General features: G+C 37.6%; 2 protein-coding genes across 6 annotated transcripts in view; one reads left to right on the top strand and one right to left on the bottom strand.

Moving 5' to 3' along the window:
- Nucleotides 1-15,753, top strand: part of snx14 (sorting nexin 14) — a 53,221-nt gene extending 37,468 nt beyond the window's left edge. For both annotated transcript variants that reach the window (XM_051654726.1, XM_051654725.1), the window contains 9 exons: nt 433-544; nt 5,781-5,821; nt 6,769-6,888; nt 9,102-9,225; nt 9,569-9,733; nt 9,875-9,970; nt 14,572-14,663; nt 14,776-14,832; nt 15,451-15,753. In XM_051654726.1, coding sequence (XP_051510686.1) covers nt 433-544; nt 5,781-5,821; nt 6,769-6,888; nt 9,102-9,225; nt 9,569-9,733; nt 9,875-9,970; nt 14,572-14,663; nt 14,776-14,832; nt 15,451-15,480 — 837 coding nt within the window. In that variant the 3' untranslated portion in view covers nt 15,481-15,753. The remainder of the gene's footprint in view (nt 1-432; nt 545-5,780; nt 5,822-6,768; nt 6,889-9,101; nt 9,226-9,568; nt 9,734-9,874; nt 9,971-14,571; nt 14,664-14,775; nt 14,833-15,450) is intronic.
- nt5e (5'-nucleotidase, ecto (CD73)) overlaps nt 15,566-27,777 on the bottom strand; it is a 45,472-nt gene continuing 33,260 nt past the window's right edge. For 3 of the 4 annotated variants that reach the window (XM_051654785.1, XM_051654786.1, XM_051654788.1), the window contains 2 exons: nt 20,592-20,792; nt 15,566-17,040 (listed from right to left, as the gene is read on the bottom strand). In XM_051654785.1, coding sequence (XP_051510745.1) covers nt 16,880-17,040; nt 20,592-20,792 — 362 coding nt within the window. In that variant the 3' untranslated portion in view covers nt 15,566-16,879. The remainder of the gene's footprint in view (nt 17,041-20,591; nt 20,793-27,777) is intronic. The other variant, XM_051654787.1, reaches the window with a different exon arrangement.

Below are 27,777 nucleotides of genomic sequence, written 5' to 3'. Positions count from 1 at the left end.
AGTTTTCCTTTGAAAAAATGAGCACTGTTCATAAACAACATCTAGATTCAAAAATGACAAAAAAACATTGCACTCACACATAGATACATTCATTAAAAAAAAATGTTTGGTTGAACAACGTCATGCATCCACAGTGCCAACTAATGCATTGACTTGTAACGGCAAGATTAAGGTGAGATAAGCAGTTTCATTGTTTCCCGCAGCAGGCAAAGGCACAAAGGAGAATCCAATTGTAATATTCGAGTAGTGTTTTTACTAGTTGAATATTTAAAGTTGAATGAGTACTCGATTAATCGATTACTCATACACATTTTAAAATAAAGTCTTTGACCTGAAAGGATCAGGTATCTGTTTAGAATGTTGGCCATGATGAAATAATGTAATTTAAATGAATGTATGTGTGTGTGTGTGTGTGTGTGTGTTTTTGTGCAGAAACTGCTTCATCACCCTGAGTTGAGTAACAGTCAACTGCTTGCAGACTTCCTCTCGCCTCACAGTATAGAGTCACAGTTCCAAGACAAAAGGTTGCCAGATGTTAACCTGGGTATGTTAACCTCACTAAACCACAATACCACATACACATCATCTGCTCCGATGACTTTAATTAATTTCATTTATAGTGTAGTAAAAGCAGCTCAAATTGGATTGAATTGTCATTTTATGCATTCAGCACACTATAACGAAAATGACAATGCATTTTACAAATGCTCTTATTTGAAAAACTGAAATCAAAAACTGAAAAATTGTGAGTTTTTATATCTGGGTCATGATCCGATAGTATTGGGATTCTTAATTGTGATATTGAAATATTTATTTATGATTAATCGCATGATTTTTCATAGTTATAAATGATTAATTGCAGATTTTGAGTGTTTAAATTTGACTCTCTATATACTTCTTACAAAAGTAAACAAAAACAATATGTAGCAACAATTTTTTATTAACATTTTCCAAACTAAGTTTTCCAGAGTATAAATATAGAATTACACTAAAATAGCACCTATTTTAGTAGCATTAAATGTTTTCCAAAGTCTTAGTGGGAGTTTGACTAAATGAAAAAACTAGTCCCCATAGGTTGAGTATTCGTTGCAATAGGCATTAAATCTCTTAAACTTCAATCCTCCACAATTTGTATCGTGGGTATCCACTTTGCCACAGCAGTCCTGAAGTCGCAATCACATGATTCACAACGTTTTAAACTCCACATTAAAAGCGTTTCAGAGAACGTCAACATCTTGTTTTGCTCTGAGCAGTGGCACTGCGTAGTAATGATATTTCATCCGAATTGTCCGGTAAGACAGAGGCGCAACACGACGTCGGGGAGAGTTCTTTTGTGCATCACTTGATCATTGATTTGAAATCACTGTTGTGTGTATTTGTGATGTGTGCGTCAGTGTAATGACCCCAGGCAGACACATCGTAAAGGTTCCGCCATACTCCAACCAATGTTAAGAGCTCACACAGAGCTGAATAAAATGTCAGAATCTAATGTCAAATTGGTAAATGCATTTGTCGGGTAAAGAAATGTATTATATTTAATAGTAACTTTTTGAATTTATCACTTGCATTAATGCGTTAATTTCGACTGCTCTAATAAAAATACATAACACATAAATATTGGGACAAATAGGCTATATTTAATCAGAATAAACTATTTTGTATTAAGTGAATATATTTAAAATCTTAATTATGCCGCCTGCCTTTTAGAACAGCCTTCGTGTCGGGAGCATGTCAACAGCATGATGCCTAAAAGAACGCTGCCTCCATAGCAGTTTTTAAACAAAGAGATTCTGTCCTTATCCCTTTAGAACTCTAGACTGTAAATGGACCTCAATGAACATGATTTTCAAGGTATATATATAAAGTGTGCAGTCCAGCAGTTCAGCAATATGATAGAATTATGTAGTCGAGTTTCTAAATAAAAGCCAGTCCTAAAAAACAACCAGTGAATCATTCTGACAGTGTGATTTAACCCTAAAATGCATAATGACTTTACCCCTTAGAATGCATGTGTAGGTCAAAAATGACCTGGGTGAAAATTAGAAGTTTATTCTTTATAACATTAACTATCTTTATAACAAAGATAGTTCACCTAAAAATGAAAATTCTCCCATCATTTTTAGAAGAATATCTCAGCTCTGTGGGTCCATACAATGCAAGTGAATGGTGACCAAAATTTTGAAGCTCTAATATTCACAAAAAGGCAGATTAAAAGTAATCCATAAAACTCCAGTTGTTTAATCCATGTCTTCAGAAGTGATATGATAGGTGTTGGTGTGAAACAGATCAATATTCAAGTCCTTTCTTTTTTTCTTTTTTTTTCTCTATAAATCTTCACTTTCACATTCTTTTCACATTCACACAGTGGTAACCCAACATAACAGAATTGGTTCTAAATCCCAAAATATCTGAACATTAAACACTATCAGGTCTCCTGCTTTTCTCACCTTGCTCAAAAACACATAAAATAACACTTAATTTAAAAATGTTTACCCTCCCATACAAGTCCCATGCAAATGCATTCTACAAATTCTCTGCCAAGTTTTAGTTTTGTCAGCCAAAATGATTTATTGTAGTCCCAACTCCCAACACAAATGGATTAAGTAAAATTCCATGTAAAAAAAATTTTTTATATTTTTTTTGCATTGTTGCTGAACATACTTGATTGGTTCACATTCACCCTACAAAATGTAATACACATTTTAGAGAATTACATTCTTTGAAAGCAAGGAAGACAAGTTTAGAAGATAAACAAAATTTGTGGTGTCAATCACATATAATATGATTTAGTAAATTGGATAACCTGCTTTTTCTCATTTTTTCAGTTAAGGTAAAATGTATGTCTTGGGTCCTGTAACTGGCCTCTGTTTCTTTTATTACAATTTTTAATTCCTGTTTTTTGCCTTCTCTTGTTCATTTAAAATAGTCCTGCTGTGTGACAAATGAATTTTCAAATAAACAGTAAAAACGTTCCATGTAGTCTGTCAATTAATTTGAGCTCATAAAAACTACATATTATTAAGAGATAATTCAAAAGAATTAGCTAAATGCTTTAAAAAAAAAAATAGTTTTAGATGAATTATTGCATGTCACATGGCAGTTTACATACATTTAAACTCAGTTTTTCACAATCCCTGACATTTAATCGTAGAAAATATTCCCTGTTTTAGGTCAGTTAGGATCACTACTTTATTTTAAGAATGTGAAATGTCATGGGGCCGGGGTAGCTCAGTGGTAAAAGATGCTGGCTACCACCCCTGTAGTTCGCTAGTTCGAATACTTAAAAGCGCACTGGGAATTGGGCATTCCAAATTGGGTGAAAAATCCCAAAAAAATAAAATAAAAAAAAGAATCTGAAATGTCATAAAAATAGTAGAGAGAATGATTTATTTCAGCTTTTATTTCTTTTATCACATTCCCAGTGGGTCAGAAGTTTACATACACATTGTTAGTATTTGATAGCATTGCCTTTAAATTTTTTTTTACGTTGGTCAAACTTTTGGGTAGCCTTCCACAAACTTCTCACAATAAGTTGCTGGAATTTTGTCCCATTCCTCCAGACAGAACTGGTGTAACTGTGTCAGGTTTGTAGGCCTCCTTGCTCGCACACGCTTTTTCAGTTCTGCCCTCAAATTTTCTATCGGACTGTGGTCAGGGCTTTGTGATGGCCACTCCAATACCTTGACTTTGTTGTCCTTTAGCCATTTTGGACAATGGTCATTATGGCCAAATTGTTACATTTTTGTTTCATCATTTCAGATCATTTCTCCAAAAAGTAAAATCTTTGTCCTCATGTGCACTTGCAAACTGTAGTCTGGCTTTTTTATGGCATTTTTGGAGCAGTGGCTTCTTCCTTGCTGAGCAGTCTTTCAGGTTATGTCGATATAGGACTCATTTTACTGTGGATATAGATACTTGTCTACATGTTTCCTCCAGCATCTTCACAAGATCCTTTGCTGTTGATCTGGGATTGATTTGCACTTTTCGCACCAAACTACGTTCATCTCTAGGAGACAGAATGTGTCTCCTTCCTGAGCAGTTTGATGGCTATGTGGACCCATGGTGTTTATACTTGCGTACTATTGTTTGTACAGATGAACGTGGTACCTTCAGGTGTTTGGAAATTGCTCCCAAGGATGAACCAGACTTGTGGAGGTCCACAATTTTTTTTCTGAGGTCTTGGCTGATTTCTTTTGATTTTACCATGATGTCAAGCAAAGAGGCACTGAGTTTGAAGGTAGGCCTTAAAATGCATCCACAGGTACACCTCCTATCAGAAGCTAATTGTCTAAAGACATGACATAATTTTCTGGAATTTTCCAAGCTGCTTAAAGGCACAGTTAACTTAGTGTATGTAAACTTCTGACCCACTGGAATTATGATATAGTCAGTTAAAAGTGAAACAATCTGTCTGTAAACATTTGTTGGAAAAATTACTTGTATCATGCACAACTATATAGACTATAAGACTTGCAAAACTATAGTTTGCTAATATTTAATCTGTGGAGTGGTTAAAAAATGTGTTTTAATGACTTCAGCCTAAGTGTATGTAAACTTCTGACCTCAACTGTATATATATAGACTACAGTTTGCAAGTGCACATGGGGACAAAGATCTTACTTTTTGGAGAAATGTCCTCTGGTCTGATGAAATAAAAATTGAACTGTTTGGCCATAATGACCATCGTTATGTTTTAAGGAAAAAGGGTGAGGCTTGCAAGCTGAAGAACACCATCCCAACCGTGAAGCATGGGGGTGGTAGCATCATGTTGTGGGGGTGTTTTGCTGCAGGAGGGACTGGTGCACTTCACAAAATAGACGGCATCATGAGGAAGGAAATTTATGTGGATATATTGAAACAACATCTCAAGACATCAGCCAGGAAGTTAATGCTCGGTTGCAAATGGGTCTTCCAAATGGACAATGACCCCAAGCATACCTCCAAAGTTGTGGCAAAATGGCTTAAGGACAACAAAGTCAAGGTATGAATGCAGCATGTTATCAGAAAATACTGGCAGACAATTTGCATTCTTCTGCACGAAAGCTGCACATGGGACGCTCTTGGACTTTCCAGCATGACAATGACCCTAAGCACAAGGCCAAGTTGACCCTCCAGTGGTTACAGCAGAAAAAGGTGTAGGTTCTGGAGTGGCCATCACAGTCTCCTGACCTTAATATCATCGAGCCACTCTGGGGAGATCACAAACCCGCGGTTCATGCAAGACGACCAAAGACTTTGCATGACCTGGAGGCATTTTGCCAAGACAAATGGGCAGCTAAACCACCTGCAAGAATTTGGGGCCTCATAGACAACTATTACAAAAGACTGCACGCTGTCATTGATGCTAAAGGGGGCAATACACAGTATTAAGAACTAAGGGTATGCAGACTTTTGAACAGGGGTCATTTCATTTTTTTCATTGTTGCCATGTTTTGTTTTATGATTGTGCCATTCTGTTATAACCTACAGTTGAATATGAATCCCATAAGAAATAAAAGAAATGTGTTTTGCCTGCTCACTCATGTTTTCTTTACAAATGGTTCATATATGACCAATTCTCCAAGGGTATGCAAACTTTTGAGCACAACTGTAATTCTCTCTATTATTATTCTGACATTTCACATTCTTAAAGTAGTGATCCTAACTGACCTAAAACAGGGAATGTTTTCTACGTTTAATGTATTTGGCTGAGGTGTATGTAAACTTCTGACTTCAACTGTATATATATATTGGTGTAAACATATAGTGGTATGATTATTTTAATCTCTATTGCTTTGCAGGGAAAATATTCAAGTCCGTTCCCGGAAAACTTATGAAAGAGGTGAGAATATGGATTTTATTTTCTACTTGTTTTTCCACTCCAAGATACTGATCTTAAATGAAACAACTTTCTTTTTCAGTTGTTTAACACCTCTGCTCACAATAAAACATAATTATTATTATTATGGTAGTCAACCTCATGAAGTTGTGAATGTCTGATGTTGATTCAGCATTGCATTGTAGCTGACAAATATTCCCACCTCTTCAGGAATGCTGTGTAGCTTGACTTTGATGTTCCTCTACAGATGCGATTGCAATTTATTATTAAATGCAGCTGTACCATTGAGTTCTGCCCAGACTATGTGAAACTGCTTTGATGAGCGATGTCCTTATAAAACAACTGTCTAGTTTCCTACGTGTACGAGTTCAGTATCGTAATAACTCTAAACAGTTTTAAAGGTGAAGGGTGTTATTTTTGGGGGGATTGAAACCTTTTTTCTCCCTGTTAATATGCAGGGTCAACTTTAAATAAATGATTTGTAGGTTGATTCCCCTGAAAAGTGTAACACTGTGACTCTATCAGACCAGTGCTCTATTTATTTGAGTGACCCATCCAGCCTGACCCAGCAACATTGACTCAACCAATGGTGTGAGTTTGGTGCGTATCTAATTGCCATTAAATATGAATTTCAGTTTGGGTGATGCAGGTGGCACGTCAGTGGTGTTTTGGTGTTTGAAATGTGCTAATGTAATAATTTTAAGGCATGATTTTCAATCACATTTTTTGTTTAAAGTGCTCAGTGAGGACTTTAAGACATTATAGACACAACAGTGTCATGTTCTGGAAAGCTGCTTTGAAATGATGTCTGTTGTGAAAAGCGCACCACAAATAAAATGACCTGACTTGAAATGACTTGACAATATCTTTGTCACTGGTGAAATATTTCAAGACTGTGATGTCAATATGGTTTTTCTCTGTTTTTTTTTTTTTTTTGTCTGTTTTTCTAGAAAGGGCAGAACCTGGAACCATTTATCCAGTCGTTCTTTAGCTCCTGTGAATCCCCCAAACCCAAACCCAGCAGACCTGAACTCACCATCCTCAGCCCCACAGCTGAAAATAACAAGAAGGTTGTTAACTACTCTAAACGTCATTGAAAGTGTTTTAAGTACCATTAAAGGGATAGTTCACCCAAAAATGAAAATTCTCTCATCATTTACTCACCCTCATGATATAACTTTAACTTTCACTTTTACATCTGAAAGTCACATGTGGTGCCTGTTTAGTTTTACTTTCACATCTGAAAGTGATAGTTACAGTGGAGATTTAAAGTAAAAAGGACTTAAATATTGATCTGTTTCTCACCCACACCTATTATAAAACTTCTGAAGACATGGATTTAACCTCTCAAGTCATGGATTACTTCTGTGTTTCCTTTATGTGATTTTTGGAACTACAAAGGTCTGATCACCATTCACTTGCATTGTATGGACCTACTGAGCTGAGATATTCTTCTTAAAATCTTAATTTATGTTCAGTAGAAGACAGAAAGTCATACACATCTGGGATATCATGAGGGTGAGTAAATGATGAGAAAATTATAATTTTTAGGTGAACTATCCCTTTAGTATGAAATATATGGATCATTCACAGGAAATGCTGTCATTTGTGCCTGACAAAGTACCAAAGTACATTTATTAACCCTAATAATAACCTTAAAGAGCTACATTATTTAAATCCTTTCATGTATGTTTGGAATTCTTAAACTTATCATTTGAATAGAATGCAACAGTTCTTCATAGGCCAATTCATTTTGAATGATTTCTTCCTACACTCTCAAATGAATATATTTGTATACCTGAATGTTTTTCAAAAAACATTTTTTTTAATATACTGTATTTGTTTTTGTTCTCATACTCAACAGGTTTAAAAGTAGCAGGCTAATCAGCTAGCGGTATACTAAGGCAATAGGCTAACCGGTTAGCTTGTGAGCTAACTTGAGAAAATAGAAAGGTCAAAATGTTACATTTCAACCATTTATATCTGCGGTTTAATAATATGATATGTGACATACTTTAAAAATTATTCTTTGTCATATTTACATTAAGACAACCTGAATTATACAGCGATTGTATAGGTTTTATAAGTTCTAACAGCCAACTGAATAGCTTTATGATTCTAGGGCGTTATTTGGAGTGGGTGTGTTGTGGGAGTTACTTGTCACCTTGGGTTGGTTCATAGACCTTATTCACGCTAGCAACACCTTTGATTTTAATTCCAATGACAATGAGGCAGTGAGGGATGGACTTACAGTCTCTTCAATGGGCTGTACTGCAGTTTAAAGTGTTTTTGGATTGTTCCGCAGACAAAACATTGAAAAAAATATCTGTTTGAAAACATTCAGTTTATAAAGAACTCCAGACAACATGAGTTGTGGAAAATCAGATGTGATCAAGGAGCTTTATACAGCTTTATACCATTCGTGCCACTGAAGAAGAAGAAGCTTTTTATTTTATTTTTGTCACACATTATACATTTGCATATATACAGTGAAATTCTTTTTTCACATATCCCAGCTAAGCTGGGGTCAGAGCAGGGTCAGCCATGATACGGCACCCCTGGAGCAGATAGGATCTTGCTCAAGGGCATCTTGGCGGTGCTGGGGCTTGAACTCCTGACCTTCTAATCAGGAACCCAGAGCCTTAACAGCTGAGCTGCCACTGCCCAAGAGACTGTAAGTCTATCCCTCACAACCTCGTTGTCATTCCCATTAAAAATCAAAGATGGCGCTAGCATGAAAAAGGTCTTCTTTTTTTTTTTTAAGGTTTTTAGGCATTTCATAAAATTCTTCATTAAAAAGTTCTAAGTTAAAAAATGAATGGGAAAAATACTTCCGGAACCCAGATGGCTGAAAAAGTGGGCAGGCACTGTTGCTCTCTATTAATAACAGATTCAATTCTGCTACTACACACACAAGTTACACATTATAACTGAAAATTAATGGCTGATTATATTTCTCTTTCAAAACATGTTTTGTGCAACAACCATTAAATCCTGTTACGTTTCAAATGTTTCAGGGTTGTATGTTACATGGTTGGAAAATAAAAAGTCTAATAACGCCTTTAACCTGCAAACAACATTGCATCACACATTATTTACAGTCAGTATTCTTGTACTTTGGGACATTGTGCCAAGAACCATATATTTCACTCTGAGTTAAACTATTGAGGTTGATGAGGCCGATACATGTTTAAACAATCTAATAACTAATATTCAATTATATTAAGTCTTTGTATATTTTTTCTATAACATTCTAAATACAATTTCCTGTCCTGTTATGTAGCTGTTTAATGAGCTGTACAAAAACAACGCCAATCTACCTGAAGGTCTGGAGAGAAAGCACAACCAGAACTATTTCATGGAGCTCATGGAGGTTGATGGAGTTTATGACTACATGATGTACATAGGTGAGTGAATTTCATTCAAACACATTGAGTTTACTCTTATTAATTTGCACAATTCATATTTTGTTCCATTCTACAAGCTCCAAGGGCGACAAACAATATGATAAAAGTAGTCTATACAACTTGTGTGCTATGATAGCATTGCGTAAAGAACAGACTGAAATTTGGGTTGTTATTTTCTGCAAATCATCCCCTCCACTGACACGGCATTGATACGAAAACAGCATTAACTGTAACCGAATGCTAGATACAGTCTAGATGTGTGTGTGCAAGTGCTGTAAGCTTTCCTGCTAGATTTCCATTATCCTTAATATGTGGTGATGTGCCTTTTAACAACTTGTCCCAGGTCGTGTGGTGTTCCACATGCCTGACTGGCTACATCACATCCTGAGTGGAGGTCGTATACTCTTGAAGAGGACTCTAGAGGCATACGTAGGACACCATTTCCAGTGCAAACTAGATCAGATCATGCAAGAGCATCGCCTAGTCTCCCTCATTACACTACTGAGAGGTTTGTGTGCTGCAGTCCACCTTTATAAAGTCAGATCTTTAACTTCTAAATACATCATGTTTGTTAAACACTCATAAACTCAAATATTGCCTGGATGTGTCATGAACACTTCAACTGGTCATGGCTGTGAATTGTGTGCAGATGCAGTGTTCTGTGAGAGTACAGAAGAACGGTCTCCTGAAGACAAACAAAGACGAGCCAAACAAACCTTTCAAGAGATGATGAACTACCTGCCAGGTACCTTGAGTCATGCTTTACTCATATCAGCAATGACAATTGAGAGATTCTCTCATTTGTTTGTGTCTATGCCATGTTTTAATCTCTTAAACACGGAGGGGCCTGGCAGAGAGGGGTCGCTAATAATGGGGAAAAATATTAAGGTATTGTTCAACAACCACTTGCTTGATCTGCACATAGTAGGTGTCGTTTTAAAGCTTTGACTCCTTTCTTTACAATGAATACAGCTGATCTGACCAATTAGAACTGTTCTATTTTCATAATTCACAAATTTGCATTCACAACAATCATATTTATAACCAGTAAAAAGATCAAAAAGTTCACACAGCCATGTGTTATATATCTTTGGTAAGGTCTTGATTAATGAGCAAATTTGTTTCACTCTGAGATCAAAATACAGTGAGTAATAACGTGTGAAATCCACATGTATAATAAACAGATAAACTGAATATTCATCACATTTTGGTTTATTACTTCATGAAAAATAAACATGATTTATGGAGTGATGGAATATGGTGCTCAATGGAAGTTTAACCATTTTTATATTTTTTGAGATGTTTGCATTCATAGTTTTCAGTTATTCCATTTTAATGTTCAATAAAACACCTGAATACTTGTTTGGAAAGGTTTTTGGATTCTTAAGAGTAATGAAAGGCCACTAGTGTCCAAATGTTGTAACTTTTGATTCCTTTGTAGCACCACAAACACATTTTTGCCAGGTACACTTGAAATGTTGAGGAACAACACAAAAGTGTTTTTTCTGACCTCTCTTATTTGTATCCTTAGATATTTTGTCAAAAAAAGAAAAACAACAAAAAATATACTTAGAACAACTACTTGTTTGGTGAGTTTTCTCAGCAGTTTCTAAAACTGAAAAGCTCAGAATTGTTCTAAATAAAAACTTAAATATTTCTAAGGGTTTTCTATAAAATGAATCCATGCAATTTACCCAACTCAAAGTTACGAGCATTTATTTTCTGTTTGCCCTTTAGAAGGTAAATCTTTTGCCACCCGTCCCGTAAAATACGGGATCGTCCCATATTTAAATATAAAATGATGCGTCCCGTATCAAATCAATACGGGACGCGATTTGTCCCGTATTTAAGCTGGTCAGATGGCGTCACGGTGAAATCATTCCAGATCGTGAATTTAACATTGACATAAGTTGTTAAATGTGCCTATGGTGTGTAAAGGACCGTCCGAAAAGTCCACAAATGGTGCTAAAACTGTGGATTTATTTTTTTTATATATAAATAATCAATAAGATCAAACAATGTATGAATACAATCACTGAGTCATAAAGAAAGCACAGGTGAAGGAAGAAAAGAAAATACGCATAAACCAACCAAAATGTATACATAAGATAAAGGAGACATAATCGTACATACATACAAAAGATGTATTTTTTTTGTTTGTTTTATAATTCAGGGGTCAGGGAAGTTCTAATTTCAGCATAAAAGAAAAGATATACAATTTTTATGAATAACGCATATTAACTCAACGCATGTTTTGCTAAACTGTGGAGGATGTGGTTAGGGGCCGTGATCCCACCCTCATTTAAGTGTCCCTTATTTTAAAACGTAAAAAGTGGCAACCTTAGTAAGGAGTAAACCCATAAAGGGGGCCTGGGTAGCTCAGCGAGTATTGACGCTGACTACCACCACTGGAGTCGTGAGTTCCACTCCAGCCAGGTCTCCTAAGCAACCAAATTGGCCCGGTTGCTAGGGAGGGTAGAGTCACATAGGGTAACCTCCTCGTGGTCGCTATAATGTGGTTCTCGCTCTCGGTGGGGCGTGTGGTGAGTTGTGCATGGATGCCGCGGTGGATGGTGTGAAGCCTCCACATGCGCTATGTCTCCACGGTAATGCGCTCAACAAGCCACGTGATAAGATGTGCGGATTGACAGTCTCAGACGCAGAGGCAACTGAGATTCGTCCTCTGCCACCCGGATTGAGGCAAGTCACTACGCCACCAACGAGGACTTAGAGCACATTGGGAAATTCAAATTGGGGAGGAAAAAATAAATAAAGTTCATTGCAGTGTCTTGGTTGAAAAAGTGTAGAATTCCATAATGAATTTTGGGAAAAAGAAACTCCATCAGGCAGTCATGTGTAAAGCAGTGGCTCTTAACTGGTTGGTTGCAGCTCTGATCTGATAGGGTCACTGACAGCATGGAAAAAGCAATGCTAAATAATGAAAAGCAACTAATCGTATCATTATGTGGTTGTGTATTTGTGATAGAAAATACATTTTTAGTACTGTGTTGGGAAGTGTTAATCTCATCAACAAAATCTGATGAAAATGTTCGTTCAAGAAGGTTTTTTTTTCGCTAACGGTAACGAAGACAAAATCAAACATGATCATCATGACGATAATCAAACGGTTTTAATTATACTGCAAGATATTAACAATGCACTAACACTCATTATACATAACACTCATATTCATTTAAAAAAAAGAAAATCCTAAGAATAATTTATTTAAATTACCCAGTAATAGTATGTTGGGGATTTTTTTGTTTTGTTTTTGTTTACATTAATAAAGGGTTAATTACACAGAATGCATACCTTGCATTGTGAATATGCAGTTTCCTTAAAAACACGCTACACGTAATGCAATATCCTAAACTGCAAAACGTGAGGAATTCCCAACCGTCACATCTAAAAGTAGCTCGTACTATGCGATTATTTTAGGAGCTCAGTTTTCTCATGTTGTTTATTCTTACATATGAAACATATTTAACTTTTTAATATGTTTGATACATGTTTAAATAATTTTAAGTAGTTTATACATTTTAGGTTATTTTATTATTTTGCACGTTATCAATAACTAAAATGTTATTTTTGATGGCTCAAATTTTATGCCATATTAGTCAGATTAAAATGAACTAAAATGATTGAATATGACATGATGGAATACTGACTGAAGGATATTTTTGTCAAAAAACGGTGTAAAAATTAACACTGGTGTTGGGTCATCACTGATCTAAATGCTATAGAGCATATCGGGAGAAATAATGAAGTTTTCCTTTAAAATATTTGCCTTTAATGCTTCAGTATTCTCACTTTTGCTGCAATAATGTTCACTTCTACACTTCAGATTTTTGGTCTCTGCACACGTGTCCTATTGCATCTCACCGTGATTTCAGCATCTTGTGCCATGACTGTCGCATTTTTAAAGATTTTGAAAACGCCATTTTAAACCGATGGACTAATCAGAAGAAGCTAGGGGTGGGGAAGCATTTTGAGTAGCTGTAGACTTCTAAATCGGTTTTGCCGATTAATCGGTGCCTGTAGTTGCTTTTTGGAACTAGGTTACCGGCAAAATTCTATGCCGATGGTGGTTGCAGATAGATTTGTTTTATTCCTCTGTGGCCAGCACTGGTTTTACAGTACAACAGCGACCTCTAGAGATGTAATAAAAAACACTTACACCTTGTGTGGATCCCAATCTATCATCATTGACAATATTCATCCATATTTGTATCCTCACTTCAATGCATATTTTGTTATTTTGATTAATTAATTAAGGGCATACAAAGAAAAATGCGAGTATATGGAAATGTGCCAATGTCAGCACATACATTGTGTCTCCAACTTAATATCTTGTGAATAATAATAAACCTTATTCCTGGTGAAATATGTACATTTACAAAACTCTTAATCTGGTGAATATATAGGCTTAATTTGGTAAATAGCCCACTGACCTATAGAGTAGTGTAACGGATCCAAGTCTCCATTTCAAAAAGAGTCCCCAGTGTGTTTTGGACTTGTAGATAGTTAAAAGTCCTGCATTATGCACCAATTTTTTATTATTTTTTTTTTTACTGGTTGTTATTGGGATTTTATCTGAACAATAAACCATATCTGGGATTTTATTCATTTCAGTCTCTACTGCTTTGCCTGTCACAGTAAGGAAATAATTTTTTGTAACATTCTGTAAATCTATATTAAAAACTATTGGCCGAGCAAATTCACTAGGATACTCAAACCAGCCCATCTGGCACCAACAATCATACCACGGTCCAAATCACTGAGATCACATTTTTCCCCATTCTGATGGTTGATGTGAACATTATTAACTGAAGCTCCTGACCCATATCTGCATGATTTTATGCACTGCAGCCACACGATTGGCTGATTAGATAATCGCATGGATGACTGTTAGTGCCAGACGGGCTGGTTTGAGTATTTCTGTAACTGCTGATCTCCTGGGATTTTCACACACAACAGTCTCTAGAATTTACTCCGAATGGTGCCAAAAACAAAAAACATCCAGTGAGCGGCAGTTCTGCGGATGGAAACGCCTTGTTGATGAGAGAGGTCAACAGAGAATGGCCAGACTGGTTTGAACTGACAGAGGCTATGGTAACTCAGATAACCGCTCTGTACAATTGTGGTGAGAAGAATAACATCTCAGAAAGCTGTTCTGAGATGCGGGTTGGCGCTGTTTTGGCGACACGAAGGGGACCTACACAATAATAGGTGCTTTTAATGTTGTGGCTGATCAGTGTATATTGCTTTTTGCAATAACACTATTGTTGATATTTTATGTAAATATTGATGAATGTATTTGTGAAGGACTTTTGTTGTCTTTGTCAGATGCAGTGGGGAAATGCATTGGTGAAGAAGCAAATTATGAGGGCGTCAAGATGCTTTTCAATGCCATTCAGCAGCCCCTCCTCAACAAACAGGTATGTACAGATGTTTAAAGACATACACTTGCCTAAAATATAGCTATTCTACTGTACCACACGCTCTTGTTCACTGCTAAATGTACATTCTCTCTTTTGTTACTCCTAATAGATGACATATGTTTTGCTTGACATCGCTGTTCAGGAGCTCTTTCCAGAAATCAACAAGGTAGCTGTCTACTGTCCCATAGTCACACAACCATGCAAAGCAGTTCACTTTGACATTTATTAAAGGAAACGTTCAACCAGAAATTAATATTCCATCATCACTTACCCTCATGTTGTTCCAAACCTATTTGACAAACTACAGTTTAATCAATATTTCTTTTTAAATATAATGTCAGTTCATACTGACCACATCTGTCAAGCTCCAAAAAGGGCTAAAAAAACACCATAAAGGTATAGAAAGAGTCATCTGGTGTATTCCAAGTCTTCTGAAGTCATATGATAGCTTGAGGTGAAGATTATCAGCAAATAACGACTTACATTTTGATCTGTATCACAAAGCTATCGTACGGCTTCAGAAAACTTGGAATGTAGCACACAAGTCAAATCTACAACTTAAATGATATTATATGGTGCTCCTTTGAAGCTCAACAGAAGCGGTCACTATGAACTGTTTTATGGAAAAGAGCTGTGTGAACATTCTTTAAAAATTCTCTGTTTTTGTTCAATTGAAAAAATGACAGCATGCAGGTTTGGAAGGACATGAAGTTTGCTAAATAATGACGAAATGTTCATTTTGGGGTGAACTATCTCTAATTGTTTGTTGTTTTGTTTTTTGTAGAAGGCTGGTCTTTCTACAAGATGGCTATGAAACAGTCTCAGATGCCCAGAAGAGTCATTAACATATTAACAAGTTATTTTATTACACTGTTCAAACAGTTATTTATTCACTCTAATGAGGTGCATCTAACCATTTATTTGAACCCTTAACTGTAACAGAATTATGACATAACATCAGAAAAACACACAAAAGTCATATAAGGTTACACTGATAAAGATTTTCAGCTATGATTAAACAGACATGATACAGACACAAATATATATATATATACATATATATATATATATATATATATATAAAAATGCATTAACATAATTGAGTCATATAGTGAAAAACATTTAAGAACCAAGTGCAAAATAAAAGTCCTTCAAAAGCCCTGAAAACAATGTTATTGTCTTTGAAATAAGTAAATAAAAGTCTTAATATATCCAGCTCCTCTGTCACTGCTCATATGTAGTAAATCAAAACCTATGAATTTATTTATTCACATTTCATTTTAAATAAATGTTTAAGAACAGGTGTACAGTAGCTACCTGGGCAAAGTAGGGTTAATTTTATCTCTCCAAACTAACCACCATCTTCTCTGGCAGTAACTGTGCAGTTTATCATCGATATTATCAACAAATGGGACAAAAATTACTTAACCCTTTTTATATTATAATGTGACTCTCATGAAAAAAAATGACCTGGTAACTATCATCCATAACCAAGAGATATGTTTAGTACAATTATGTAACACTTTCATGACATTTAACCACGTTATTCACCATATTGAAAAAATAAAAATCGAATTCTTATTACTGTAATACACTAATGAAAATCACCCTGTCCTGACACAGTGCTTTTATTATTATTATTAAAAACATCATAAATTAAAGCAGTCCAACTACTTACAATTGTTTTTTTGTTTTTTACTTCAAAATGTGCTCTGCAGTTTAACAATGTTTTTTGCATTATATTGCATTTGGTGTTAAAATGTGCTTAATTGTAATTAAAATAATGTCAAAAAACAAATTGAATGGTCCTAAAACAAGCTTCATTTTCACCAAGCAAAATATAATCTCTTGTATTTTTCTTTTGATTTTGGGGAGAAATATGAGCGGAACAGGTTTCTCAGTTATGGGATACAGTCTGGAAAAAAAAAATGTTGCAAAATATTTTAAAATGTCTTTGCATTTTACTAAAACTCAGGTTTGAGAATGATGTAGATATAAATCTATAAAGAGGTATAGAATAAAATGCAGTCCAGTTAAAAGAAATAAAGTTCATATCTGTCTTTTGTCCTTCACCATTTTTTTTTTTAAAGCATCATAAAGATTCTTACATTTTAAAGGTTTGACAAAGTTTTTCCCCTCTTACAGTAGAGTTACACACAAATGGCTACACATCCATGTTTTGCAAGTGCTTTAAATATCTCTAATCTCACTTGCTAAACCAACATGACCCATAATACCCCCACCAGTAGGAGGATGGGCAAATATCCTCGCTGTCCAATAGAAGAGTTTAATAATTGAATCCGTCCTTCCACAGCAGGATGAACTCTCTTTCTCTCTGAGATGTAGCTGGCAACAACTGAGATATCCAGGTTACCTATGGAACATGTAGTATGTATTAATACTATGCACTTGATGAAATACACTGTAGCTGCAAGCAGCGATTATGGGGCTGAACACACCATTGCCACACCAACTGTATATTGAGCAGATTTATTTGGTCATAACACTCCCATGGGTGATTTTAGGAAAATAATTTAAATGGCTATTAATAGATTAAACAATCTTTACAGATTTAGAACTTTTTAACCTATAGGTGGCAATGCATCCAAATTTACATCATATCAGGCAATGTGGCAATAGCTATATTTCCATCCAAGTTGTGAATTTATTAATGTATGCAAAAGATCAGAATATCTCAAAAACAATTTGCAAATACAACAGTTCAAGAGAACAAACTCGTCACTCACACAATGGCACAAAATAGAAATGAAGATGGAGGGTGAAGCCACTTTAATTGAAGGTTTTTTTATTGGATGTAAAAAATTACTTGAGTGTGCAGACAAAATGCTCTCATGAACCTCATGTTTGCTTGCGACCAGCAGCAGATGCCTTACGTCAGGGAGCAATAGCGTGTCAGGCAGTTCTGGGGGGTAGTACTAGTAACCAATCATTCTGATGACAGGCTTTGGCGTTTCAGAATAACCAGAGCAACATTTCACATGCTATGCTATGATATTGATGATTTTCTTCAAGTGAATTACATAGTCACATGACATTGCCATGTAAATTCTATAAGGATATACAGTATTTGGTGTTTCCATGCATGTTTTCTTACCAAAAAAAAAAAATTTATTGACCATTTTTATATGCATTTAAGAAACTTTATTCGCATCTTGGTGTTTCCATCCAACATTTTGTTTTGCAACAGTGCCCCGACCAATTAATTCAGCATCTGGGTTCTAGAAGTATTTTCCCTATTCATTTCCTCCATAGACTTTACAAAAAAACCCTCCATTAAAGGGTTCTAAAGCATGAACCAAACCAACCAGCTTTGAGGTAAATCACAACATTATTTGAAAATCCGACAAAAAGTCAAAGGTACAAGTCTGTGTACTTGCCGTGTTTCACCAGGGCACGAACTACAATCCCATGAAGCATTGCGAATGACACGATCGAATATAAAACTATGGAAATGTATAAACTATGAATTTTAGGTCACTGATAATAAGTATGGAAACAATATAGTTTATTGCAAAATATTCTGATATACACAAATATATAAGTGCAGGGAAACCGACTCGTTTGCGTTATTCAGAGTGTGTCATTGAAGTGGGCGATCGCTTCTGGTCTTATTTTGAGGGCTTTCTTGGCCACAGTTCTCTGATTGGTGGATCTTTCACTGCTGTACCACGGGTACAAGTGTTGCAGTCAAGTCACTAGATCTCGAGTCCGAGTCGAGTCCAAGTCCTTACTGCTCAAGCCCAAGTCACCAATATTGTGTCCGAGTTGAGTCCAAGTCAAGTCACCAATAACTGCATACAAGTCAATAATAATACAATCTCTGTAGGGTTTTTTTTTTCTTAATGTTTGATATTGCTTTTAGAAACTTTAAGCACAGTTTTCTTCATTTGTTTCTTTGTTCTTATTTTAATACTAACTGTTTTTTGTCTTGAATAATTACTTGAGAACTAATAAGTTGGGCAGTGGTGGCTCAGCAGTTAAGGCTCTGGGTTACTGATCAGAAGGTCAGGGGTTCAAGCCCCAGCACCACCAACATGCCACTGTTGGGCCCTTGACCCTATCTGCTCCAGGGGCACCATATCATGGCTGACCCTGCACTCTGACCCCAGCTTAGCTGGGATATGTGAAAAAAAAAAAAAAGATTTTCACTGTATGTGCAAATGTATAATGTGTGATAGAATTTTATTATAATAATTATAATTTTATTTATGTATCACAATGTTGTATATAGGTCTATACAATAATCAAGAAAATAAAAAAATTAGATGTCAGAAAAACAACTTTCCACTGTAAACAACAGTGCTGCCTTGCCATTTATTTGAAGTTTATTTATTTATTCTCAGGTATTGTCCTCTAGTGTTATATTATCAAAATTCATTATAATTCAGACTTTGGAGCAATTCACATGATTTTTCATGGATGGATGGATGTTTGTCCTTTTAACAATGGGGTTACTTAACTGTTTTAGCCTACATCTGTGATAAACTCACATCACACGAGCCAGTCTCCATCTCTATGTCAAACTGCACCTCTCATAATTGCATTAACACATCAACATAATCTTACGTTCCCATTACAATTATAACTCGTAATAATGATTTACGATTTTGTTCCATGTATTTTCGAATTTCGACTTTATGCGTTCTAGACAAACTTGTGCGGGTACGTTTTCTACTGAGGTGAAAGTTTTGAGGACCAACGTGTTCTTTGTTAACAGTTTCTGTCATTTGATTTGCTCATGTTCCTACATTGTCAGTGAGCATCAGAATTTCATTCTTACAGTATGACTTTAACCATGTATTATGCACCACGACCAAATGGCGAGTTGATTCCTCAAACTCCAGTATTCTCCCTTGCTATACCACGTCTACAGAGGCAGAATATTTGTATGAATAAACAGACGTTATTTTGCGTTATAATAGATTTGCGAGTACACATGTTTTGAGTGGCACACGCACTCTCTGAATGAGAGCAGGGAGATTTGAAAGTGCGCGTCCAGTTTTGAGTGAAAGCAAAGGAAATCTGCGTGCGAGCGCAGAGATTCACGTTTGCGCAACCAGTACATGGCATGACATGCATGTGATCTCATGCCATAAAAGGGCAGAACGCAAAAGTTAATGGTTGAGTCCTCTCCTTCGAGTCAGAATGCACCCAGTGCTCGAGTCCAAGCATTAGTGTTCAAGTCCGAGACGAGTCACGAGTCATCAATATCGTGACTGGAGTCGGACTCGAGTACTACGACACTGACAGGTACTGTAGTTGTTCACCTGGAGTCCCTCTATTGAACGGGATTTTTAAAAAAATGAAGTTGAAATAACGCAGACGGATGGCTTCAACAAGCATATACCAAGCATTAACATCCTTGGAGCTCACGTTAGGTCTTTAAAGGTTTATAAGTTATTGTTAAAAATCAATTCATCTATGGAAAACCTTTATGGGATTTTTACTTCCGGAACCCGACTGTTGCGCGCTATTATTCCAAAACACATTTTGTGCATTTTTGATGGCAACTTTGCCAGTAGGTGGCTCAGTCACCAAACTGCTCTTGTATGGTCAGAACATGGTAACAATGATACTCAACCAGCTTCATGCCAATATGTTGAAGCATTGTGAGGACACGGCCTAACTTCGTCTATGGTGTCCTCACTGTCAAATCATTGATGTGATACACATGAACAGTTTGGTCTATCCAAAAGCTTTTAATAAGTTTCACTGCCATTGTCCAAAATTCACCAAATTTGGTGAAGATAGGACAGAACATGTAGGACGAGTTTGAAAAAGTATGTTTTCTCACATACTGAAACCTCACTGAATTGGTTAATTTTAGTCTGCAAACTCCTGTGGTGCTTGGCCCCTAAATATTGAGTTGAATGTGCAGTAATATAAACACAATTAATGACTTACCGCTGTCATGTTTGAGTTTTTGCTCTTTGATCATAGAGTACCCGTCTCCTCCGTCCACCAGATATGAGGGCAACACCACCTTGTATACCTTCTTAGGGTTTAGTGGTTCATAATGGGGCACACGACACTCAGTACACAGCACATTCACACTTTTAACACGTTTCCCAGAGGGCTTTGATAAATCGTATACCAGCTGAAAACCTGCAGACGAAACACAATTATCAATGGATTAAAAGCAATATTGTTTAGTCTGAATTATTCATAACACTCAAGTCATATGGACTACTTTATGGTTGTAATTTTTGCTCTTTGTGGAGCTTGACAACCCCTGGTCAATGTATTCTTGAAAACATCTTTTGTGTTCCATAGAAGAAAGAAAATCATGGATTTGAAATAATGTGAGGGAGAGTAAATGATGACAGAATTTTTACTTTTGGATGAACTTTCCCCTAAGAGTCTTAGCTCTTAAATTTCATCAGCTAGCAACTGGGGAAATTCACTTTCAGCACCTGTACAATCATCACAGGTGCCCCCCAGGGATGTGTGCTCTCCCCACTACTCTTCTCCCTGTACACAAATGACTGCACCGCCAAGGACCCCTCTGTCAAGCTCTTGAAGTTTGCAGACAATACTACTGTCATTGGCCTCATCCGAGATGACGATGAGTCTACATACAGAAGGGAGGTTGAACAACTGGCCATCTGGTGCAGTCAAAACAACCTGAAGCTGAACACGCTCAAAACAGTGGAGATGATAGTGGACTTTAGGAGGAACACCACAACATTGACCCGCTCACCATTCTAAACAGCACTGTGGCAGCAGTGGACTCATTCAGGTTCCTGGGCACTACCAGGACCTGAAGTGGGAGACCCACATTGACTCCATTGTGAAAAAGGCCCAGCAGAGGTTGTACTTCCTTCGCCAGTTGAGAAAGATCAACCTGTCACAGGCGCTGCTGATACAGTTCTACTCAGCGGTCATTGAGTCTGTCCTCTGCACTTCAATAACTGTCTGGTGTGGTTAAGCTACGAAATCAGACATCAGAAAACTACAAAGGACAGAACTGCTGAGAGGATTATTGGTTGCCCCCTGCCCCCCTTCAAGAACTGTACACTTCCAGAGTGAGGAAATGGGCTGGAAAAAAAAAAATCACTCTGGACCTCACTTACCCAACCCACTTCCTTTTTGAACTGTTGCCTTCTCACCGGCGCTACATAGCTCTGAGCACCAGGAACGTCAGGCACAGGGACAGCTTTTTTCCCTCTCATGAATAGTTAAAACTGCCCCATTGAGCAATAATTATGTGCAATACACAGCTTAGTCAATTTATATTTATCTAACATATCCTACCTCTTCTGCCATTACATTTCCTTGCACTATCTGTATATAACAGATTTTAATTTGTACATACGTATATATATATATATTATATATACACACACACACACACACACACACACATACTGTATATATACATATACATGAATATATATATATATACATTATATATATATATATATACATTATATATATATATATATATATATATATATATATATATATATATATACAGTATATACACACACACACATATACACTATATTGCCAAAAGTATTCGCTCATCTGCCTTTAAACACATATGAACTTAAGTGACATCCCATTCTTAATCCATAGGGTTTAATATGACGTCGGCCCACCCTTTGCAGCTATAACAGCTTCAACTCTTCTGGGAAGGCTTTCCACAAGGTTTAGGAGTGTGTTTATGGGAATTTTTGACCATTCTTCCAGAAGCGCATTTGTGAGGTCAAACACTGATGTTGGACGAGAAGTCCTGGCTTGCAGTCTTCGCTCTAATTCATCCCAAAGGTGCTCTATTGGGTTGAGGTCAGGACTCTGTGCAGGCCAGTCAAGTTCTTCCACACCAAACTCACTCATCCATGTCTTTATGGACCTTGCTTTGTGCACTGGTGCGCAGTCATGTTGGAACAGGAAGGGGCCAACCCCAAACTGTTCCCAAAAAGTTGGGAGCATGGAATTGTCCAAAATCTCTTGGTATGCTGAAGCATTCAGAGTTCCTTTCACTGGAACTAAGGGGCCAAGCCCAGCTCCTGAAAAACAACCCCACACCATAATCCCCCTCCACCAAACTTCACAGTTGGCACAATGCAGTCAGACAAGTACCGTTCTCCTGGCAACCGCCAAACCCAGACTCATCCATCAGATTGCCAGATGGAGAAGCGTGATTTGTCACTCCAGAGAACGCGTCTCCACTGCTCTAGAGTCCAGTGGCGGCGTGCTTTACACCACTGCATCCGACGCTTTGCATTGCACTTGGTGATGTATGGCTTGGATGCAGCTGCTCGGCCATGGAAACCCATTCCATGAAGCTCTCTATGCACTGTTCTTGAGCTAATCTGAAGGCCACATGAACTTTGGAGGTCTGTAGCGATTGACTCTGCAGAAAGTTGGCGACCTCTGCGCACTATGCGCCTCAGCATCCGCTGACCCCGCTCTGTCATTTTACATGGCCTACCACTTAGTGGCTGAGTTGCTGTCATTCCCAATCACTTCCACTTTGTTATAATACCACTGACAGTTGACTGTGGAATATTTAGTAGCGAGGAAATTTCAAGACTGGACTTGTTGCACAGGTTGCATCCTATCACAGTACCACGCTGGAATTCACTGAGCTCCTGAGAGCAGCCCATTCTTTCACAAATGTTTGTAGAAGCAGTCTGCATGCCTAGGTGCTTCATTTTATACACCTGTGGCCATGGAAGTGATTGGAACACCTGAATTCAATTATTTGGATGGGTGAGCGAATACTTTTGGCAATATAGTGTATATACAGGTGCATCTCAATAAATTAGAATGTCGTGGAAAAGTTCATTTATTTCAGTAATTCAACTCAAATTGTGAAACTCGTGTATTATTTCAATTCAATGCACACAGACTGAAGTAGTTTAAGTCTTTGGTTCTTTTAGTTGTGATGATTTTGGCTCACATTTAACAAAAACCCACCAATTCACTTTCTCAAAAAATTAGAATATGGTGACATGCCAATCAGCTAATCAACTCAAAACACCTGCAAAGTTTTCCTGAGCCTTCAAAATGGTCTCTCAGTTTGGTTCACTAGGCTACACAAGCATGGGGAAGACTGCTGATCTGACAGTTGTCCAGAAGACAATCATTGACACCCTTCACAAGGAGGGTAAGCCACAAACATTCATCGCCAAAGAAGCTGGCTGTTCACAGAGTGCTGTATCCAAGCATGTTAACAGAAAGTTGAGTGGAAGGAAAAAGTGTGGAAGAAAAAGATGCACAACCAACCGAGAGAACCGCATGCTTATGAGGATTGTCAAGCAAAATCGATTCAAGAATTTGGATGAACTTCACAAGTGGACTGGAATGGACTGAGGCTGGGGTCAAGGCATCAAGAGCCACCACACACAGACGTGTCAAGGAATTTGGCTACAGTTGTCGTATTCCTCTTGTTAAGCCACTCCTGAACCACAGACAATGTCAGAGGCGTCTTACCTGGGCTAAGAAGAACTGGACTGTTGCCCAGTGGTCCAAAGTCCTCTTTTCAGATGAGAGCAAGTTTTGTATTTCATTTGGAAAACAAGGTCCTAGAGTCTGGAGGAAGGGTGGAGAAGCTCATAGCCCAAGTTGCTTGAAGTCCAGTGTTAAGTTTCCACAGTCTGTGATGATTTGGGGTGCAATGTCATCTGCCGGTGTTGGTCCACTGTGTTTTTTGAAAACCAAAGTCACTGCACCCTTTTACCAAGACATTTTGGAGCACTTCATGCTTCCTTCTGCTGACCAGCTTTTTAAAGATGCTGATTTCATTTTCCAGCAGGATTTGGCACCTGCCCACACTGCCAAAAGCACCAAAAGTTGGTTAAATGACCATGGTGTTGGTGTGCTTGACTGGCCAGCAAACTCACCAGACCTGAACCCCATAGAGAATCTATGGGGTATTGTCAAGAGGAAAATGAGAAACAAGAGACCAAAAAATACAGATGAGCTGAAGGCCACTGTCAAAGAAACCTGGGCTTCCATACCACCTCAGCAGTGCCACAAACTGATCACCTCCATGCCACGCCGAATTGAGGCAGTAATTAAAGCAAAAGGAGCCCCTACCAAGTATTGAGTACATATACAGTAAATGAACATACTTTCCAGAAGGCCAACAATTCATTAAAAATGTTTTTTTTTTATTGGTCTTATGTATTCTAATTTGTTGAGATAGTGAATTGGTGGGTTTTTGTTAAATGTGAGCCAAAATCATCACAATTAAAAGAACCAAAGACTTAAACTACTTCAGTCTGTGTGCACTGAATTTATTTAATACACGAGTTTCACAATTTGAGTTGAATTACTGAAATAAATGAACTTTTCCACGACATTCTAATTTATTGAGCTGCACCTGTATATATATATATCACACACACACACGTCTTATTGTTATTTCTATATATACTTATATTTTCTATTCGCTTTTAATTTTTATTCAATTTTTTTTATTATCTCTATCTTGTTATAAACTCTATCAATTGTTGTACCATCCTCTCACTTTCAACTGCTTTTATTTTCAGCAAACTTAACATTTGTAAATATTTGTATGAACATAAAAAGATTCAACAACTAATACATAAACTGAACAAGATTCACAGACATGTGACTAACAGAAATGGAATAATGTGTCAAAATCAAAAGTAACAGTCAGTATCTGGTGTGGACACCAGCTGCATTAAGTACTGCAGTGCATCTCCTCCTCATGGACTGCACCAGATTTGCCAGTTCTTGCTGTGAGATATTACCCCACTCTTCCACCAAGGTACTTGCAAGTATAGTAGATTTTCATAAAAATGTGAAAAGAACTAACATAGAAAGCCTGAACTGTGTGTGACCCAGAAGAGGGCATGTGAGGTTATTGAATGTGCTGATGCTGCAAGAATTGCTCTGTGTCCTCAGCTGTAGCAGAGAACAATGGTACGGAGACATGAGAAAACTCTGGGAAGCACAGCAAAGCTCAAAATTAACAACCAATAATCAAAGTAACTATATATGCTCAGATTGTGATGTATTATTCACTCAAAGTATATTTTCATGCTAAATGAATTTAAAATGTTATTTTTTGAAATAAAAGCCAGGTTCCCACCACTGAAAAGAGTTTAGAGGCTCTGTGAAATAATGGTGGGAAACAGAATCCATTGGATACAAAAGATTAAGATGGCGTAGGCATGAGGTAATGCTAGATAACAAACTGTACAAGGACTAAGGGTTTTGACAGAGAGAGTCAGATCTCAGCTGACATCTCGGGTTTGTTGGTATGTTCAATAAACTCTAACATTTGACACCTGGAACTCCTAACTTTGAGAGTTTTCTTACAGAGAGGGGAAGAAACGTTTTCCACGCTCCACGACATATGGCACTTGCAAGTTCCCGGACATTTCTGGGGAGAATGGCCCTAGCGCTCATCCTCCGATCCAACAGGTCCCAGACGTGCTCAATGGGATTGAGATCCGGGCTCTTCGCTGGCCATGGCAGAACACTGACATTCCTGTCTTGCAGGAAATCACGCACAGAACGAGCAGTATGGCTGGTGGCATTGTCATGCTGGAGGGTCATGTCAGGATGAGCCTGCAGGAAGGGTACCACATGAGGGAGGAGGATGTCTTCCCTGTAACGCAAAGCATTGAGATTGCCTGCAATGACAACAAGCTCAAGTCCGATGATGCTGTGACACACTGCCCCAGACCATGAAGGACCCTCTACCTCCAAATCGATCCCCCTCCAGAGTACAGGCCTCAGTGTAACGCTCATTCCTTCGACGATAAACACAAGTCCGACCATCACCCCCGTGACTCGTCAGTGAAGAGCACTTTTTGCCAGTCCTGTCTGGTCCAGCGAAGGTGGGTTTGTGCCCATAGGCGACGTTGTTGCCAGTGATGTCTGGTAAGGACCTGCCTTACAACAGGCCTACAAGCCCACAGTCCAGCCTCTCTCAGCCTATTGCAGACAGTCTGAGCACTGATGGAGGGATTGTGCGTTCCAGGTGTAACTCGGGCAGTTGTTGTTGCCATCCTGTACCTGTCCCGCAGGTGTGATATTTGGATGTACCGATCCTGTGCAGGTGTTTGTAACGGTGGCGGCCCCTGTTCTAAATTTAAATAAATAATTTTAAATCAAATTCGGGTGCCAGACAGGTTTGGGCCCGTCAAAATTAATACCTCTAACCCAGATAGCTCTTAAAGCCACCAATTACATGCATTATATGTATTTTAAATAAATTCACAAAAAAAAAAAAAAAAAAAAAAAAAAAAAAAAAAAGAGTGTTTGAATTTCCAAAGTGTATTATTCAAGTAGCACAAGATTCACAGTAAGCAAAAAGCAAGGAGTCTAAGACTCACACAAAAAGAACAGCATATAATCATTAGCACATAAATTACAACAGAACGAAACACACAACAAAAATTACTAAAGTGTGGGTGAATGTAAATGTGTGAGAGTGAGTTCTGGCTGTAGGAGAGTTCTGAAATGGTGCATGCTAGGTCCCGGAGAGTTTGCATGTACCTGTATGACGACTGTGGGCAATGCTGCAGGATGCAGAGTGAGAGTCCAACAAAAGGGAATAAAGGTAGGTTAGAAGAATCAAGGAATCACCTGACGCTTCCACTTTTGACCTTTAATTTACCATCACACCTTGACCATGGAGCTCTTCGGCAACTGAAGATCCTATGAACTCATGCCACTCCACTTTCACTCAAGAAGTGCAATCAACAGCTATGAAAAATCCAGGCCTCACTCTCTGGTGATAAGCACTGTCAAATTTGTTGCTTTGTTGTTTCTTCCTCTCTCCTCCGATCGTGTTCCTAATCCACATCAAAGTACAAAAAAACAAACTTTCTTTCTCCTTACACAGCTTGGCACACCTCAATTTCACCTCACCCCAGTTTCAAATCTCTCTTCTTTCAGTGAATAACCTCTCCCCTGTCCTTCACAGTTACCTTTATTGTTACCTTTATTGTTGACACCTGGTAATCTAACGAGCAGCCATTTTAGGTAGTGGTGGTGGATCCTTAAAGGAACAGTACGCAGTTCTGCTCCATCACATGTTGTTACACGTGGCACCCCTACAAATTCTTATGAGTAAAATATATCTGAAGTATATTCCTATTCA

Source organism: Myxocyprinus asiaticus, chromosome 25 (genome assembly GCF_019703515.2).
Source record: "Myxocyprinus asiaticus isolate MX2 ecotype Aquarium Trade chromosome 25, UBuf_Myxa_2, whole genome shotgun sequence".
Taxonomy (NCBI): Eukaryota; Metazoa; Chordata; class Actinopteri; order Cypriniformes; family Catostomidae; genus Myxocyprinus; species Myxocyprinus asiaticus.
This window is presented reverse-complemented; position numbering and strand designations above follow the sequence as displayed.